We start from the raw sequence: 20,548 nt of genomic DNA on the forward strand, positions 1-20,548 counted from the left end.
GTTTACAATAGTCTTCAAATGGCATTTCTTCAGAATACCAAATGAGATGAACATGACAGAAATTCCTAGATTGTTTTTATCCAGAGCTCAGAGAGGTTCAAACTTTTCTATTTGCCTCACATAAAGGACACGTAGTTCATCAACTCTCCTGAACGTTTCCATTAGAAAGGAATGCAGGCGATGATTTACTAAAATACTAAAATGGTTCTACGGTGATTTGAATGTCATATTGCAGTTGGCTTTTGCTATGCCTTTTTATTTAATTTGTTCACTTTTTAACATAAAGTATTAAAAGGCTCCAGGCCATGCGATTAAACTGAGCACTATCTATACATAATCAATGACATAATCGATATTTTAATTCAGTATTATATTTAATTAGTAAAGTTGGTTCTGTTCTGTATTAAGTAAACATGCTTAACACATTAAGCGCCCACCTGTTTTATCTTCTGGATGGAAAGTATAGTGACAGGACGTTTAATGTGTTAAGGTCAGATATTGTTGACTACTCAACTTTTGACATTACTATTGGTTTGTCTTGAAAAGAAGAAATGAGGACAGGGTACACCAATCCCATCTATTTGTGGTTTTCTAGGATATGCACTTGGGGGTTTGAATGAATATGTGCAGTGCTGATATTCACAGCAGGTGGTTGTATAAATGCTAGGATTGAAATTTCAGAGTCCATGAATGAACATGCTTTGCTAACATATATGTGTAAGACCTTGACTTCTACTTAGCCCTTCTCTACTTTTATATCTGTAGGAAGGAGAACAATAATCCCATTCTGAGCAGACAATTGGCATGGAGTACCAGCACTTAAGAAAAACATCCAATAAATGATACTGTCCCCTTGTGGCACTTTTACAATAAAACATATGTTTTCCTTATATAAAAACCTCATAAAGTAAAATATATTTAAACAAAGAAAATAGCACATAATTTTAAATACCTTAGGTATCTGATTTTCTTATAAGTAAAATACATAGTTTAATTAAAAAAAAACTTATGGAAACAACTAATATATACCATTCTAGCTACTACTATTTATATTTAACTCATGTACAAGTTATACCAAAGAAATGTGTTACATTCAGTTCATCTTGAGTTTCTATTAGCACCATATTTTTTCCTTGCCATTTTTAACCTTAATTCAGTTACTCCGTAACTTCAGGATAACCAACTCACTTGACTTTCCTTTTAGTACCTATTTTTTTTCTTGTGAATTATCTATGCTTCTTGGGGAGATGGTTTCCAGGAAAGAGCAAATGTGTATGATATAGATCTTCAAAACATTTCCTAGGAAATAAGTAAACCACCATTGTTTACCACAAGTAAACCACCACTAGCCACCTATCATCTTACTTAACCATAATCTTTTGAAGATTATAAGAATGGTTATAGATACATTAAGAGATGTTGTTTAATATAGTCACTAAAGAAAGTCTAATCTCTAACGATTTCCATGTAACAGTGGTTTACCCATCAGAGTCCATTTGGAAACAATGGAACAAGGGCTGCTTTAAGGAGGGTTTACTTACAGGAGGATTATTTCTAAATGAATGGATGCAAGGGAACCCCAAGGGATGGTGCTATCACGTAGAGTAGTAGCAGGCAGGCTGTTCCCATTCCCAGCCCATTGGGATGAGGGGAGAGAGATGTTGGACAGAGAGATGTGTATAGTTGACTGGCTTGAGAGGACTCATTACATTCAGTGAAGGGTCCTAGTCAATACCAGTCAATGTAATGGTGAGGGACACTGTGAACTAAACTTACTTTTCTTCCCACTCTCCATCCTCCTGCTGGAATTCCCCAAGGGACAAGGGAGTCTGTGGATAGAGTCTAGTGCTTCACAAAGTTACATGTTAGTAAGAATTACATGGGGATCTTGTTAAGCTATAAATTGTAACTCAGTAGGCCTGGGGGTGGGGGGTTTGATTGTCACTGTTTCTAATAAGCCCCCAGAGGTAATGCCAGTGCTGCTAGTGCAATGCAACTGTTTGCATAACTGTTTGTAGCCGATTCATACCAACCTGCTGTACAAAGAACAAGGAGGAGAATAGGTCCAGAAAGGGGTATAGGCAAAATAGGACATAGATGGGTTAAGACACATGCCTTGCTGTCTTCAGTAGCCATGAAATCAATAAAAATATATAATAAAGTTAGAAATCCAGGGTAAGTTTCTACACCATGAAAAAGACAACACAAAACAATTGAAAAAAAGTTGTATATAGCACACAACCAATTGGAAAGGCCTCAGAAACTAAGTATATCTTAAAATTGGAACTGATAATAGCAGTAATGAAAATAACTAACATTTACTGAACTTTTGCTATATACTGATTCATAGAATTTATAGTAGAATTTGAAGCATGATGCTAGAATATATAATTGACTTTTTTCAACTAAAAATCAGGCATCCCATAAATGTTATATTTACATTGTATATTTATACATTATATAGCAAGAATAAATGCTAGCCACAAATTAGCATGTTAGCTTAAATAGAAATCAGGACTTAAGAAAATATTGGAGTGTGTGAGCCATATTGCTTTTCTCTGGTGATTTTTTTTTTAAAAAAGGAAGCTATGTTATATTTTAAATAATTATTAAATTGAATATACATAATTTCTTGCTAAATTTAGTTCTAATTGCATCATTTTAAATTTGAGAAAATGTTGGATCTTGCATATCTCTAACATGTAAGTTTGAACAATTGAATCTTTTAGTACTTTTGAGCGTTAGTTGTACCATACCACTACTTTTCTCATCAAATGATGGCCAGTATTTGTTGAAAAATTATAAAGCAAATATCATTTTATCAGAAATTTGTAGAGTGGTAAACTTTATGTGAAATATGGTAAAGCAATCACCACAGGAATACTAGCTAGCTTTTACCCTGTGTCCGTATAGTGTCTTCATCTTTCTTCTTCTAAGGATAATATGGAAGGAGTGACCAAATAGTAGCCTCCATGATAAATATGTTCTAAAGAACTGTTTTGGTTGAAGCATATGAAGAAACTCTAGTCTAATATAATGCAACATATTGTATGTAGAGGCAGATAGAAGTTAGGATGTCATACAGTTTTTCATTTTAAATAATTTTTAAATAAAATTTAACATGAAATGAGTTTATTACTTATTAATTTACTTAGAAATAACACCTTCAAATGTGCTTTTAATTTTAATGCAATTGATATTAATAAATATAAGCCACATAAACAAGAAGAAAAACAAAAGCAAAAGAATTGTTATGTTTTACCAGTTCAGGATATAAGAAAAAGTGTTAAATTGTAATGAATGTTTTTAAGCCCATAGCAGGGATCCACCATTTATTTTAAAAAATGATGAAAACTTATCCTCCTAACACAGTTACATACTTTTGTAATCGCTAAACACATTTTAATCTTCCAGATAGAATTGAGAATTCTGATTATATTTGTCTTTTCTTCTTCCTTTGGTTCAGATTCTACACCTGAAAACTTAGTGGTAAAGGAAAGAATCTCTTAAAGAAATAAAACAGAAAAATTAAACAGTATACCCTGTGTATTATGAGACTAGAACACAGGTCTTCCAACTCTTAATCCAGTGGCGGAAATGCCACAAGTAACGCACTGGGTTTTAACATTACACTGACCTATGTTGGAATTACTAGTTATTGAGTCAGTGATAGATTACATTTTTTGTTACCCATTTAAACAAATCTGTCACTAGTGATATGTGCCATATCAAATTCAAATACACATTGGTTTTAATAACTAAAATGAAAATTAAAAATCATTTTATCAGTATAGTTTATTGAGTATAAATATAAAGATAAAATAATAATTAAAAATAACAAGTAGGGATTCTTCATCCAGCTTTCATGTTATAAAATGCAGTGGGAGAGAAAGGTACTATTGTCCATTTGAAAAGTTAAAATAAACAAAAAAATAACAATAAGATATAAACCACTTTCTAAAAATATTATTTTTCAGAAAACTTATCTGATTTAATGACACATTGGTAATGCAGCTATTGCTACTTGCAAGATAAGTTGTTGTAAAAATAAGTAGTATAAATTTAGAGGGTTAAGATAATAAAATGAATATTGCATTGCATTCATTTTCTCTTTATTTGTGTTAGAATATCATCTAAATAGGACATGAAAGGGGGTGGGGATGTTCTGATAACATTTACTAAATAATGCCATAATAAATAAAGGTCTGCCAGACCTTTCCCCACATTATAAAATATTTATATTATGCTAAAAAAAATCATGTCAAATCTAAAAAGCAGTGAATATAATAAATAAAAATGCTTAACATTTGAAAACAAGAAGAAAACAAAGGAAATAGATGCTTGTGCGTGTCTATGTCTTGCATTTAATTAATTTTATTACGTAATTGTTAGAACATATATAGTTTCTATGGTTTTAAAAATACAATAGCTTTGGCCGAAACCAGTTTGGCTCAGTGGATAGAGCTTTGGTCTGCAGACTGAAAGGTCCCAGGTTCGATTCTGGTTAAGTGCATGTACATTGGTTGCGGGCACATTCCCAGTAGGAGGTGTGCTGGAGTCAGCTGGTCGATGTTTCTCTCTCATCGATGTTTCTAGCTCTCTATCTCTCTTCCTTCCTCTCTGTAAAAAAATCAATAAAATATATTTAAAAATAAATAAGTAAATAAATAAAAATAGCTTTGAATATAAAAATGTTTTGCCTTGAACATTCTTTGTCAGTTCCTCCCTTCCTAATTCATGGTTAGTAAAGGAAATTCTTTCCCCAGAACTGCCTTTGTTAAGTGAGCCAGAATTTACAGCATTGAGTTTGTTTATTCAGTTGTACACTCATGCAAGCACCGCAGGTGTATAATACTATGCTTTTGTTTCAGAAGTTTTCCCAAATATGTGGTGGCGGAAGATGATCTGACTTTGGGTAATGGGCGCACAAGATATAGGTCACATATCATAAGAATGTACACTTAAAAACTTATGTGACCTTCTTAACCTATGTCTCCTCCATATATTTAGCTTTTAAAAATGTAAACACAATACACTGGAAGGAATTGAAACATGAAAGACCACAACATACTTTATCTTTATGATAAAATAAATTTTAGATGCTTATTACTGACATACAACTATTAAAATGTCATTTTAATTTTATGTTTAATATGATTTATAGATGCCCTAAATTGCTTGATCATGTCAATATTTAATGTATACATTATATAATACACAAAATTTACATTTTTATAGCATGTACTTCAGATTTAACATTTCATTGATGAATGACTTAGAGTGGGATCTTGCAATTGGTAATTGAAATATTCATCCTTTTTATATATTCAAAAAGAGATGCACATTGTGTTCTTTCTATTGAAATTATAAACGCATCCTAAGTATGGATATATCGTTTAACATTTACAATCTTTGTGTATTTAAACTTTGTGTTGTTTTCAATTTACTCCTTCTTGTCTCTTACAGTAGATATTCTCTTGTCCTTCCATCTTTTGCATTTGTATTACAATATTTATAATTTTTACTTTTAAAAAATATTGATTTTTCTTTTCAATTTAAATTGGCAAATACTTTATAAAGAAAACATATAAAGTTAAGGCCCTTTAGAACCAGGAAATTATTTCAAATTTTTTGGTCTGAGGTGACACTTTCTTAGCTAGGTGTTGTCCCTAACCTCACCCAACCAAATATTCAAGTTTAGACATAAGCACATCACAGAAATGTATCCTCTACACACACAGACAGACACACACACACACACACACACACACACACACACACACACAGCTTTTGTAGTGTTCAACATCTCTTATTCCTATAATAGTAACAACATTATCCAACTGTGCTCTTTGACCATATGGACTTTTCTTCAATTTTCTTCTGTGGGCTTATAATCTTTTTTCAATTTTTATTTGTTTTTTAAAGAATCACAAATTTGTGGTGGAACTACCATGAAATCTTCAGATTCATTTGTAATACTTAAAATTAAATCTTAAAAGGAAGAAAAAAGTAGAGGTAGAATTCCTACTTATAATACATGTTTGAATTGGCAAAAATGACAATTATGCTTCAAAATATAAAATGCAAAATTTGTTAAAGGGAATTTTAAGACTGCTAGAACATTCACAAATGGCAGACACAAAATTTAGAGCAGTTGAAAACTCCAGTGGAACTAAACTTTAGCTTACCATAAGGGTGAAAGAATTACAACAAGAAGCACAGCTTGAGAGATTGTAGTCATTTTTACACTATAAGTAAAGGGTCATAAATAATCTCAAACCTGTAAAAAGACTGAGCAGTCCTGATCATAGCTTATATTTTTAAGAGAAGGAAGAAGCCAAGCTTTGGCCTGTGTGTTTCAGTGGTTAGTGAGCTGTTCCCTGTGCACCCAATGGGCAGGTAGATGGTTGGTTTTATCCAGCCTGGTTGGAGATTGGCCTGTTGGGGTGCTTGAAGGAGGCTGTCGATTGATGTCACTCCTTCCCTCCCTCCCTTTCCTTTTCTCCCTCCCTCCCTCCCTCTCTTTGCCCACCATTCTTCCCTTCCCCCTACTCTCTCTAAAAAAAAAATCAATGGGAAAAAATATTATCGGGTGAAGATTAAGAAAAACTAAAATAAAGAAAAAAAGAGACCAACATAAAAAGGCAGGTTTTTGTCTAAAACCACACAACTAATACTTGCTAAGAATCAGGTCTCTCTCTTTTTTTAATCCTCACTTGAGGATGTTTTCCCCCCATTGGTTTCTAGAGGGTGCAGAGAGGGAGGGAGAGAGGAAGGAAGAGAGAGGGAGGGAGGGAGGGAGGGAGGGAGGGAGGGAGGGAGAGAGAGAGAGAGAGAGAGAGAGAGAGAGAGAGAGAGAGAGAGAGAGAGAGAGAGAGAGATCCACATGAGAGAGAAACAACAATTGGTTGCCTCCCACACATGAGGATAGAATCTGCTACCACTTGCCCATCACCAGGAATCAAACCTGTGACCCTTTGGTTCCCTGGGCCAACACTGACCACTAAGCCAAACCAGCCAGGGCAAGAATCAGGTCTCTTTAAAATATTGCTTCAATGATCAGTTTCCTCTTTTAAAAAAAGTAATATGGATAGATAGTTGTCTATATATTTCAGTAGCCCATCAGATCCTGTCTCTATGTTTCTACTTTTGAAAATATTAACAAGAAAAAAAAATAACCATAAACTGTTTAAAAACCAATAACATATCCATAATTGGGGACAATGAAAAAGGGCAATTAGTGAAGTGGTCATTTTAAACTAACAAAAAGCAGTTTTGTTTTTCTTAAATTCATGGCATGAATAAAACCTAATTGCCTATTGTTTTTGCCCATTGTTTTCTACCTATAAGCCTCATAAAGAGCAATATGTAAAATATTCTAAGTTATATTTGAGGAAGTTAACTATATCTTGCATACTTGTTCAGGGTTTTTTTGTTTTGTTTTGTTTTTTTAAGAAAATTATATTTAAATACCTTCTTAGATAAGATTGCATAACTATTTTAATTAGCAGAGTTCCAGTTAAATAGATTTTATTTTACTTGGTATCATTAAATTTTTAAATAGTCTTCTGAAGTATGGTTTATCAATTTAAAAAATGATATAGCAACTTTAATCAATAATTTTTACTTAAAAGGAAACAATTCTTTTTTTTCATCTAAAATACTTTAAAAAATGGTTTTAGAAAAGTAGTAGGCATTTTAAGATTAACTCCAAGTAGCTGCAATTCCGTTTCACAAATTTTAAACCGTATGGACTAATATCAAACATACTGTCAAAAGTAATGACTATGAAAGGAAAGGGTTATTGGCAGAAATGTTAAAGTATATTTTAATTTTTTCAGGTATGCCATTTAATAAATGTATCCTAACATTTTAGTTAGGCTAAGTTACCTAAAAATGCATTAGTTTACTTTAAAGACCAAGTTCATTAAATTCTTTACACTTTTGTGTCTCAGTATTTTAATTTTTCCAGTTTAATACACATAAAATTTGAAGAATTCAAGTGGCTTATGATAAAGTATTAATGTTTTGCTCTCATAAAAATCTTGAATAGTATTAAAAAATACCTACACATATATGCAGGAGTCTCCCCATAGAAGTCTTAAAAATCCTTCGTTACTGCTTCGTATTTTACTATTTATTGATTGCATTGCTGATTTTTCTTTTCTAAAATTTTCTTCTGGTTACCCCTATATTAAGCTTAAGAAAGCAGTTTTTTTTGTTGTTTTTGTTTTTACTTGCATAAATCCATGCTAACAAAATTTGTTAACTTGAATTTCATTTTAAAATTGCATATCCTGATACATGTTTTTGTTTGTTTTCTTAACTAGTGAAAAAGGCCATAGATTTTAAATCTAGAGGATTTAAATTGTTTCCAGGGAAAGACAACAGCAACAAGTTTTCTATCTGTGAGTGTACCCCTTTTTTTTTACTTTTTCTGGTGCAAGAGTGAAGTTTGTGATGTCTGTGTTGTTTGTGTGTGTTTTATAAGTTTGTATATTTACCAAATTAACTGCATTAATATCTATATAACATGCATGATTATTATTCAGTATCTTATTGTATTTAAAAGTGAATTGAGTTAATGGATTAATATGATAAACTCCCAAGCTCAGCATATTTTAAAAGATAAATAAACTCTTTTAATTTACGGAGTATGTTGATAATACTCTAATTTTGTAATTCAAGGATGTGAGATTAAAAAAAAAAAAGAGTGAAATTCCTCAAATCAGGGGATTCTTGTAGGAATTTTTGTTTCATCATATCTAAATTTCAACAAAATTACTTTTCTAAGGAAAGACATTAAGAATAATTTTTCATTTAAGGAAAAAGATATACTTAATTTGAGTTTAAATATAAAAACTCAATAGTCTTTTGTGAATTAATTATGATGTTCATCCATGAATCTTATTAGGAATCCCTGAATGAGTGCAGTTATTTACATTACTGTACATAAACATATAAAAATTTTAGGAGAGGTATGCATTTTTATAATATAAATCAATAGTTTGTAGAACTCCCTGCCTTGATTTTATACAGATAGATATTAAAAATTTTGAGAGAAGTCACTTATGGCATAGCATCTGACTTCTACAGTAACATGTTGGTAGTAAATAAGATTATGTACTGTAATTAATGTGTTATTATAATAAGAGTATATTTTAGGATTGTTTTTTATTTTTTTCCAAATCATCCAAGAAAATTTGTTTAACACTATTTCTTTAAATATTCATTGAATATAGTTCTATCAAAAAGTACCTACATGTTTATTGCTTTCTATATATAACAGATGGTGATACAAATTGAGCAGTTAAATCAATTATCTAGAAATAAATTTGGAACCTGTATGCTATAAAATATTTTTTAAGTGTCATAATTTTAAAATGTGATTTTTATATTATGTTAGATTTGAAAATACTAAACCAAAATAGGTAGCTGGTTGTTGGAAATTCTTTTTATCAAATTGAATTATCTGTTAGGAAAACACTAAACACTTCATTTTAAAGTGTTTAGGTATATCATTATGATTTTTGTTATATATTTGGGTTTCAATCATATTTTCAAGTTTGATATGTTAGTGTTTAGGGAAAACAAGTAGTGCAATAATTATTTTCATTAATTATTTGTTATATTCTGGAAAGTAAGTTATTTTTCCTAGAATAGAAAATATAAACACAAAAAATCAGGTATAATTTTTCTGAGATATTTAATTTCATCATGTCGATGGGAAATAAGAGTGAAATGTTTGCAGTGTTAAATATTAGGTTTACTGCCTTTATTCTAATATTTTTGTCTGGCCAATATAATTATTTTGGAATTATTGGTTGAATTATAAGACATGACTATTCACCTTTTTCTCATTTTGGCTACACTTATATTTTATATGCTAACTGCTTTATACTTTAATATATGCTAGAAAATTCAAGCTATTTATACTAAAACATATTAATAGATTTATTAAGACATTAAGATGTGTGTAACTCTGTATACTTGGTATATTGCCTTAGTGGGCATATATATTTTGTTCATTGTTTTTATACATGAGTTATGAGGATAATCAAGAAAGGAAACAGACATAGCAGTATTTGGAGGGTATGGGGGTGACCTAGATTAAAAAACTCCTTTGAAGAATATTTGCTTTAAATTTTTCAATAAAATTAATAGGCCAAAAAACATTAATATGAAACAACAAAAATTTAATTTACTTAATAATTTTATTTAAAAAATTGTACTTCTGTATTGCATTTAAAGGGAAAATACTTATACTTATTTATTTTTATTTTTGAATATAAATAATCCCACTTCAATCAAAACAAGTTATGCAAAATTTTTATAGTCACAAAATACTAAGCCATTATTTTACATTTTATTTTAGTATAACTTTTTAAAATTTCTTTATTGATTAAGGTATTAGATATGTGTCCTCATCCCCATTTTTTTATCTAATATTTAATCACTACTTTCAAAAATATATTCTCCATGGCTGTTTAGAGAAAAATATTATATTTCAATTTTATCATTATTTTATATCTGTTATCAAATAAGCATTTGGGGCTTCATTTCTTTGAGGCCATATATTTAACACAGGGCCAAATAACTTTAAAAGGAGGGATTTTTTTTTTTTTTTGACACTCACTTTCAAATGAAGAAGAAAAAAAGTAAAGCTTGTGGTCATTATAAAAACAATAAATTCTGTTACTGGAACTGCCAGAAATGAGCATAGTTGCTGAGGACATTAACCACACATACTGCCAGAGCATGTCTTTCCACAACAGCACCTGAAAAGTTTATCAAGAAACACATTAATAAGAAGTTTGGAAAGCTGCAGGTAGTCCTCCTGAGAGCATTGGGTTGTTTAGATGGCTAATTCTGATTCTTCTTCTACCTTTAGTGAGTGAAATTAAATAGTCTATATTCTTCCTTTGTTATTCTTCATCAAAAAGAGTACATTTGCTGAGAAAGGAAAAATATATATACAAGTTTTATACTTAAAAATGTGGCATTTGGTGAGCTAGAAATCTTGCCATTTTTTTTCTACTAAATTCTTTTAGAATATTCAGGTGTAATAATGAAAATGTGAGCTTCCTATAATGCATCATTTTGTTTATTTTTTTCACCTTCTTCAAATCCATACTTTCATTCATTCATTCCATAATTCTATTTGAGCTACTTCTCCATTGTAGCACCATGCTAGAAGGTAAAATGATAAATGAATAAAGTATAGTCTCATATAGCAATTTATAAATACATAGAATAAAGACATTTCAGTGTTATAAGAAGTGACAGTTTATTTTATTTTTAAAATGCTATCAGTTTTGTCCTCTCTTTTGTCACAGATGTCTGGGGGAAAGGACTCATGTTGAAATATTGATAATAGTAACAATACCCTTAAAGATCAGAGCAAAAGGGTATGCCTCATAGTGATGCTCTTTTTAAGAGGCAGTACACTTTTTCATGTATTTAAACTTTTAAACAATACTTATGTTCTTACCATTCTGCAAGAAATAAAAGTGATCAACCACCTCACCATTGTGGCTCCGTGGTTGAGCACTGACCTATGAACCAGGAGATCATGGTTCAGTTCTCAGGCAGGGTACATGTGTGGGTTGCAAGCTCAAGCCCCAGGAGGAAGTGTGTAGTAGGCAGCTGATCCATGATTCTCTCTCATCATTGACATTTCTATCTCTCCCTTTCTCTCTAAAATAAATAAAAATATATATATTTTAAAAGTGATCAATCTGTTCAGTTACCTAAATAGCATTATGTAGTGGAAGCATCCGATTCAATGAATGCTAACTTCATTTGAATGTCTTGGCATCAATAGCTATGGGCAATTATGAAATATCTAAATATCAGATAATTAAACAATTATATATTTTGTTCCTTATTTTTATATTAAATGTTTTTAATCAATGGGAATTACATACATGTATCATGCAGAAGGTTTCCTGTTACCTTTGCATTTTAAATTGAGAAGTCTTTTCCCTATTGCAGGCGTTAAAAAACTGTGTTCTAAAGGGCAACCCCAAATAGACAAAAATAATTGACAATTAAAATAATAATATCTGGGATTAACTAAGTAAAAATGGTTAAAGTAATATCTATGCTTTGCTTTTTAAGATAAAATATCTAGAATGTATTTTCAGTTTTAACTAATGATAATGTTTTGTCCTGGTGAGATTTCTAGACAATATATAGGGCTCAAGAGTTAAGAGTAAAATTTCTTGAATTAATCTGCTAAAGTTTAAACCGAGATTAAGCATTAACTAATGGTGTGACTTTGGAAACATTTCTAACTTCTCCATGCCTCAGTTTCCTCACCTGAAGGAAGTATATAATATTATTAGAAACTCTAAAGATTGTTGTGAAGAGCAGATACAGGTAAAATAGATGTAGAATAGTTCCTGATACATACCGGTAGTTAGTGCTATGTAGGTATTTTACCTATTATGAAAATTTATACAACCTAAAATAATGACAAAAAATGGAAAATATAGGTTTTAATTACTTTTATTTCAAATAATGTGTTGGTAAAGTACTTCTAGATTATCAACCCATAATACTTTATATATTGTAATTTAATGTTATATATTGAAATATAATAAAGTTGTATAATATAATAAAGTGGTAAGTATCGTCATACCACTTATTTTCCTTCTCTATCTCATGTTAAAAATTATTTATCAATAAAGGAAGATGCTTATTCTTATAAAATATAGTAATTTTTATAAAAGCCATTTAAAGATAGAAAAGATAGCGTTTCCCATAGAAAATACTTGACTCACTGAATCATATACAAGGTTTTAGTCATTAATCATACAACTAGGACATATTTATGGTATGTTACTAAGTTCTTTTAGATATTGTGGGTATATTAAAATAATTATAAGTACCCCCACTATATTTATCAGGGATATACTGTTGTATACCTATGACTAAAGAATGTGAAACTACTCTCTTATAATATCATAAAATAACTTTAATATTACCTATACATTTCCCACGTTATATAAAAAGAGGCATGTGAATAAACTGGAACAAAATGAAAGGTTGAATTTTGTAAAAAGTACATGAGATGAGTCTTGAAAATTAAATAGGAATTTGATAAAGTTGAAGAAATGGAAAACATGGAAAAAGCACAAAGCATAGAATAAGCAAGGCTAACTACTTTTGTCACCAGGAGACATGTTTGACCTGTTGGAAATAACAAGTAAAATTGGGGAGTGATAAGCAACCTGTTGCACTTGAATTATGGACTTGTTTTGATGACCAGCGGAAAATATAATTAATATAGCAGAAATCCAGAATAATAGAATTGAACAGTAATAAAAACTGTGTTTGAGGAAGTTTAGTCCTCAAATAAGAAGCATTGGAGCTGAGTAATAATGAAATCACAAAAGCATCCTGGTCAGGTTGGATTAGAGCATGCACGTGAGATGACAATAAGAATTTTGTTGGGTTAGTAAATCATTGTAGGAATAAGAAAGTAACTTGGAAAAGATGGCAAAACCATACATTGGAAGTCATGAGCAAAGAGGTAATTTTTCAAGCTGTGAGGGAAATATAAACTGTAGATAACTATTGGTCAGTGCCTTTGAATTTGTCCACTATATGTGATATCAGCAAAAGTAACAGAATAGCCACCCCCCCAAAAAAACAACAAACAAACAAAACCAAAAACAAACAAAAAAACCCACAAAAAACCAAAAAGTAAACAAACAAAAAAACCAAAGACAGATAAAATGGAATTAAATAGCAAGTCAACACCAGGGAAACACAAATATCACATATTTTGCATGGACCAATGAATATATAATAAAGTCAGCAATAAGAGTATTGTTGGGCTATGGCTATTTAGGAAAGTGATTTTTTTTAAATTAAATAAAAGACACAAAAGTAAAATTTAATATCTAATTGAAACTATGTCAACTTTATTAGAGCCACGACTGTTAGGCCATCATCTGACAATTATCTTGCTATCTGATAAATCAGTGTAAACTCATTGGCTAGTCTGAACTAAATGATGTAGGGATCCGGTTGTTCTCAACATTGACTTCACATCAGAATCACTTTGAGGGTTATGACAAATTAAAAACAAACAAAATTGATGCCAGGATTCTGCCATAGAGTAAATATATTACTTAGAGATAGAAGTAGTCATCTTTGTTCTTTAAAGAAAACACCACAGTGAGTTTAATCCATTGTGTAAGATGAGAACCATTACAATTACAAGGTTTATATATATTTTTCTTTTCTGAAATCTTTACTGAAAGATACTATTCTTTTCTTTTAAAAAAAATTAAATAAATTTATTGGATTGACATTGGCTAATAAAATTATAAAGGTTTCAAGTGTACAATTCTACAATGCTTCATCTTTATACTGCATTGTGTGCTTACCACCCAAGTCAATGAAGAGCAGAATAGAAGTTATTCTCCAGTTTATTATACAACTGAATTTATGAAATGATATCAGTCAGATATTTTCAAATTATCTGGTTTAATAATATTTTCATTAAAATATATATATCTTAGGAATTTATACCATGTGGTCACATTCACTGAACATACTAGTTAATATTTCATTAACTGGGTGTTCTGAAGAAACTACTAAAATGTGTACAATGGCTGAGTAAACCATAGTCATGAAAATTGCTAGAGGATACGTAATTATTTTGCTTTTCAGCATTATGTTATAACTAGAGGCCCGATGCATGAAATTCGTGCAAGGAGGGACTCGGCCCTTGCAGCCACTGCGGCTTGCCTTGGCCCTCACAGTCCCAGCTTCATCCGGAAGGTTGTCTGGAACGATGTCCGGTCTAATTAACATATTACACTTTTATTATTATAGATAGATTCTATGCTTTGCTTGGTAATTTGCACCTTAATTTTATTTTGGCATTTGTAGCCTAAATTTTTAGACTAAATTGCTTTGTTATAGACCACATGAAAAGTGCTGATAACCTTAAACTTTTTCATAGTTTCTTAATTTTCTATTGTACCTTTAAAAATAATAGGTATCCCAATTACACAGTTATAATTAGTATGCCTCCTTTACTGCCAATAATTAGTGGAACCTCTGGTATCGATGCCCTGAGAATGCATATCCAGAGATTTCACAATTTAATGGTAATTAAAAATAAATTGTTAACTGTTGATGTATTACTATCATAAAAGTATGCCATTTAGAATATGACCATCAAACTTAATTATTTTAGGTATACAAATAGAAAAATTGGTTTTGTATTCATTATTAGATGATATAATTATATTTTAATTTGGATATTTAAACTGTAATGACAAAATACATGAATGTATTTTATGTAATTTTTAAAATTAATATTCTTTTCCAAGGTTTTGATTCTTTTTTTCCTCTTTTCTGTTGTTACAGTAAATGAGGGCGGTATTAAAACAGCTTCCAATTTATGTCCAGATCCAGGTGAACCAGAAAATGGAAAGAGAGTTGGATCAGATTTTAGGTAATATTTAATTGTTTATTTCATTTTATTAAAGTTTATTTTAGTTAAAATTTAATTGATGTGTACTAGTAATACTATTTCATTATTTTAAAATATCAAATGAAAAAGAAACATTAAAGAGCTTTTCTGGAGTTGAAATGATTAATTTCTCATCATATATTAAGGGAAAATCATGGGATTTGGATTTGAAAGACATGAATTTTAATTTGATTTTTATTGCTTATTAGTTGTCTGATATTGGGTAAGTCACTCACTTTCATTTGTCCAAATTTCCTTCTATGCAACATGTAAATCATATCTACCACATGTGAAGGTGAGTTTCAAATGAGGTACTACTGCCTGCAAAACATTCCTGCAAACATTTTATATGTATTTTTTTTGGAAGTAAACATAACTTGAATATGTTTTATCTCCATCTTAAAATAGTATTAATTTAGTTAGTTTTAAATTAAGTTACTAACAACCTGGAGAGTGTATGTTATACTTATGGTAGCCATTATTTTACATTACTAATAAATAATATTTTTTAAATCTTGAATTTTCAGTTGTCCTCTGGTTATAGCATTTTAAAAATTAAAATGTTTAAAAAATCTATAAAATACTAAATGATACTAAGTGACTTATTAAAAATAAACAATTCTCAGCTTTGATAAATAAAATTGATATTTTATAGACTACAAAATAGTAAGCATGTACATGCATTCTTTATTTATTATACATTCCCCATCATGTATTTATTATTTTAGCCCCTCTTTACAAATGAGAAAATTGATGATCTGTTTACCCAGCTAATAACTTGATGGAACTGAAATTTGAACTCATTACTTCCTGAATCTAAAACCTGACCTTTTAGTCACTACATTACGTTATATTTTCAAGGCAAACTTCATTCAAATTCCATCTTCGCCATAAACTATCTTGTCTTCTACAAGCGTTTATGTCCTCATATCCTTGAGGGGAAGATTACATGAGATAAGTTATGTGTGGTAGTAATCATAGAGCTTGAAACAAAACAACTACTCAGTGGTAGTGCTATTATGGCATGCTATAAACTGACTTTTATTAATGTTAATATTTACTTAGCCCCACTATTTGCAAAAATATAAGGTTTATTAGAGATCAATTTATTATAAAAGCAATAGAGTGAGTTAAATATCATTAAATATTGTGGATTTCATGTCTTGAGATCATCTTTCAGCTATGTTTCAAGCACCATGGTAGATGTTAGGCATCAAAAATCCCACACAGAAGTACATTATAATATGGTCATTATCACTTGAGGATGTGCCCTGCTGGTGTGGCTCAGTGGTTGAGCATCGACCTGTGTATGAACCAGGACGTCACGGTTTGATTCCCAGTTAGGGTACATGCCTGGGTTGCGGGCTCAATCCCCAGTTTGGGGCATGTGAAAAACAGCCAATCTGTGGTTATCTCTCATCATTGATGTTTCTACATCTCCCTCTCCCTTCCTCTCTGAAATTTATATATATACATATATATATATATATATATATATGAATGTATGAAATGTTATGGAAGCACAGACAAGGTATGGTGTTTTGGAGACTAGGAAATAAGGGTCATAAAATGCTAGCATTGAACTGGTTCTGAAGGATTACTAGAATCTGGTATAGATAGGAAGGGAAATTCAGGAAAAAAATGATATATTCTTTATCTATATACAGTTATTATATGCCCATCATGTGCCTGGCCTTGTACTAGAAACTGATAAAAACAGACATAATACACGCCTTCCATAGTTCTTATAATTTAAAGGCAGAAAATAATAAAAAAATAAAATGAACACGTGTAGATGTAATCACAAATTTATAAGTGCTTTAAAGTAAAAAAGAATTAAACTGTGTTCTATGAGAGAGAGAATAAAAGTGTCATGGTGGAAGCCCACTCAATTTAAGAAGGTCCCACTCTCATATTTACTGGAACAACCCCCCCCCCCATATTTTGTGTATATATTCATTCTTTGATGGACTTTGTAAAATTGTTGACACTATTACAGATGTTCTTCATTTTGCTCACTTACACCCAGCCGCTAACCCCTTCCCTGGTCTTCACCAGACAAAGAAGGGAGAGCCTCAGAGTGAGGAACACCTTGATTAGCTGTTCCAGGAAAGTAAAGTGAAGATATTGCTTCAGCATATGTCTGAGATTTTTTTTGCGTGTGGATTCTTCTAATATTTTTATGGTTTTCCATCTTATGTTTATGTCCTTTATCCATTTTGAGTTTACTGGTGTATGTGTAAGTTAGTGGTCTAAGGAGGTAAAAGGCCTGTGCTCAGAAAATTCAGGACAATGCAAAAAGAGATAGAGGAAGACATAAACAGATGGAAGAACATACCGTGTTCATGGATTGGTAGAATCACCATCATTAAAATGTCCATACTATCCAAAGCAATCATTGCACTCCCCATTAAAATACTAACTGCATATTTCACAGACGTAGAACACACTCTCCAAAATTTCACCTGGATAGAAAAAGACCCCGAATAGCTGCAGCAATCCTAAGAAAGAAAAAAAAAGGACATGGGATCTCATTACCAGGTATCAAGCTATATTACAAAGCCACTGTTCTCAAAACAGCCTGGTACTGGCACAAGAACAGACTATAGATGAATGGAATAAAATAGAGAACCAGAAATTGACCCAAATCACTATGCTCAATTAATATTTGACAAATGAGGAAAGAGCATACAATGGAGTCAAGACAGTCTTTTCAATAAATGGTGTTGGGAAAATTGGACAGAGACATGCAAAAAAAAAAGTCATGTATTTTTAAAAATTCATATATTCTTTCCCTGAGAGCTTTGATGTTGTAATTGTTTTGCAGTAATATGTACAATTTTTTTCAAAAGATAAAAGCACTTAAACGTAGGCCAGCGTAATCATGTTGAAAATCAACACTGTTTCTCAAACAATGTAATTGCATATTATATATGCTTGGTTATTTAGTACTATCAGTTTTAAAATGTGTCCAATAATTTATTTGAGGGCATACAATCAAATTGAGTAACCTACTAAACTAGAAAGTATTTTTTAGCTGGACTAGGCAGGTGTCTCTTCAGTGGTGACAGAGAAATTATAGTGAACACAGCTTGTCTTCCTTTATTGTCACTGCAGTATAACTAAATACTGATTCAAGAAATACATATTTTTTATTAAGCTTAGTTGTAAGTGTTCCTTTAAATTTGATTCAAATATTAAATCAGTTCATAAAATGAAGGTGGTGCATTTGCTCATGATAGCCATTTCCTGGATATTACTGAGCCTGGATTTTACTGGAAAGATCAGTTATTTCGGTGATTTTTATCCTGTCTATGTTATTTAGTACTTCTATATTTTTTGGTTCAGAATATTTTATAGTTTAACTGAGATCCTGGGTAATAGTGCTTGCAGATGACAAAGAGTATTTCTCTTAATAATTGGTAAGAAATTAGTAATTTTCACAATTATTTCCAGTTGGAGAGGAATAACTAAGTGTTCAATGTGTGTTAAGCCCTGTGTACTTTATAAATTATATTTCATTATATGATCACAGCAGCTGAAGAAGCTTGGAGAGATTTTTATTGTCTCCGAGCCATAAAGCTGAACGAGGGAAATGTTAGGGTTTGAAAGACCTCTGGGACTCTGCAGCTCACACTGTTAACTGCAGTCCTAAACTACTTCTCCAGTGCAGTAAAAGAAGAAAATCTTGTTATGACTATTAAACCTCGGGTGAAGGGGAGGGTATTTGATGCAAATACCTGGCCAGTCTTTGGTATCATAGCAATGCACTCAGTTGTTTGTTATTGCCAGTTGTCTGTCTTCATGGTAAGCAGATTGCTTTGCTATAATAAAAAGAAACAAGCTCAAACACTTGTTACAAGTTGCAATTTATTATTTTCAGCAAGAAGAGCCTTGTCAAGCAAACATATTATAATCATGTGATAGGTAGAGTGACCTTGACAGAATTATTAATTTATTAAGTTAGTAAGAAATTAGTAATTAAAATTACTTCTGTAGACCAGGCCTTTTCTAAGGCCTTTTAAAAATGTTTTTTCACCATCTTTAGTTTCTGAAAACCACGTCTGTAGTACAAACCACCATCACAGCATCTCCATGAGGGCTAGGACTTCTGGTTAGATTGTTAACCATGCTCTCTCATTCTGCCTTTGCCCTTAAATTCCATTCTTCACCCAGTGCCAGTATTATCACTTTATAAGTACCTCGCATTAACTGGTTGTGCTACTGGAGCTCCAATATTATCACTTTAACGTCTAAAGTCACATAAAGTCATTCCTTTGGCTTTCAATCCTACATTAGCTGCCCAATTCCCTCAGACTAAAGGTTAAAAACTTTACTGGGACCTACAAATTCTTAAATGATCTGACCCCAATTTCTAGTTGCTTCCTTAACATAACTTTGTACCTCTGTCTTTCATTTGCTGTGCTCTGATACATTGTTTTCTTTGCTGTTTCTGGACCACAGCAAGTGTGTCTAGTGGTGGGAGGTGAGTGCACGTGGATTGAAAGTCATTAAAGTAGCCTTAAAAAGGTATTTTACCTGAGAATAATTTTTTCCAACTAAAGGGATATAATATTAAAATACATATTTTTGCTTATTACATACTTTATAAAGAGCATTTATTCACTCTCAAATATTTTTGTATGAATAGACATTTAAAAATTTATAATACATGTATGTATGAACATACATATCTAACAATTTACTGTATACTAAGATATATTGGACAGGTTTGGAAACAAAACAGATAAGTGCTGTGAGTTTTTCTTGTAGGATGAGAGATGCAATAAGTAGACAAATAAAGGCACAATGTATCAGAAAATGTAAAGGAAATAACATAGGGGAAGATTACGGAATGGGACTAGCTGTTTTATAGAGAATAGTCAAGGAGGACCTTATGAACAAGGTGATGTGAAGAAAAACTAGGAATGAGGATGTGACAGACATGGGTTTGTTACTGAGCATTTTTCACTGTTATCAGAGTAATGTAATGTGGCTAAAGAACAGAGATTGAAGGATAAATGAGAGAAATAGGGAAACAATAGAAGGTTT

At 31.2% G+C, this 20,548-nt stretch overlaps 1 protein-coding gene across 2 annotated transcripts in view; it reads left to right on the forward strand.

Annotated features, from left to right (window-relative positions):
• The window catches only part of CSMD3 (CUB and Sushi multiple domains 3), a 771,720-nt gene that overhangs the window by 284,659 nt on the left and 466,513 nt on the right, over window positions 1–20,548 (forward strand). Inside the window, exons 8-9 of one of the 2 annotated variants that reach the window (XM_084864313.1) lie at window positions 8,331–8,408; window positions 15,391–15,478. In XM_084864313.1, coding sequence (XP_084720439.1) covers window positions 8,331–8,408; window positions 15,391–15,478 — 166 coding nt within the window. The remainder of the gene's footprint in view (window positions 1–8,330; window positions 8,409–15,390; window positions 15,479–20,548) is intronic. The other variant, XM_084864314.1, reaches the window with a different exon arrangement.

This window comes from Pipistrellus hanaki (assembly GCF_964339955.1).
Source record: "Pipistrellus hanaki genome assembly, chromosome: 17".
NCBI classification, from domain to species: domain Eukaryota; kingdom Metazoa; phylum Chordata; class Mammalia; order Chiroptera; family Vespertilionidae; genus Pipistrellus; species Pipistrellus hanaki.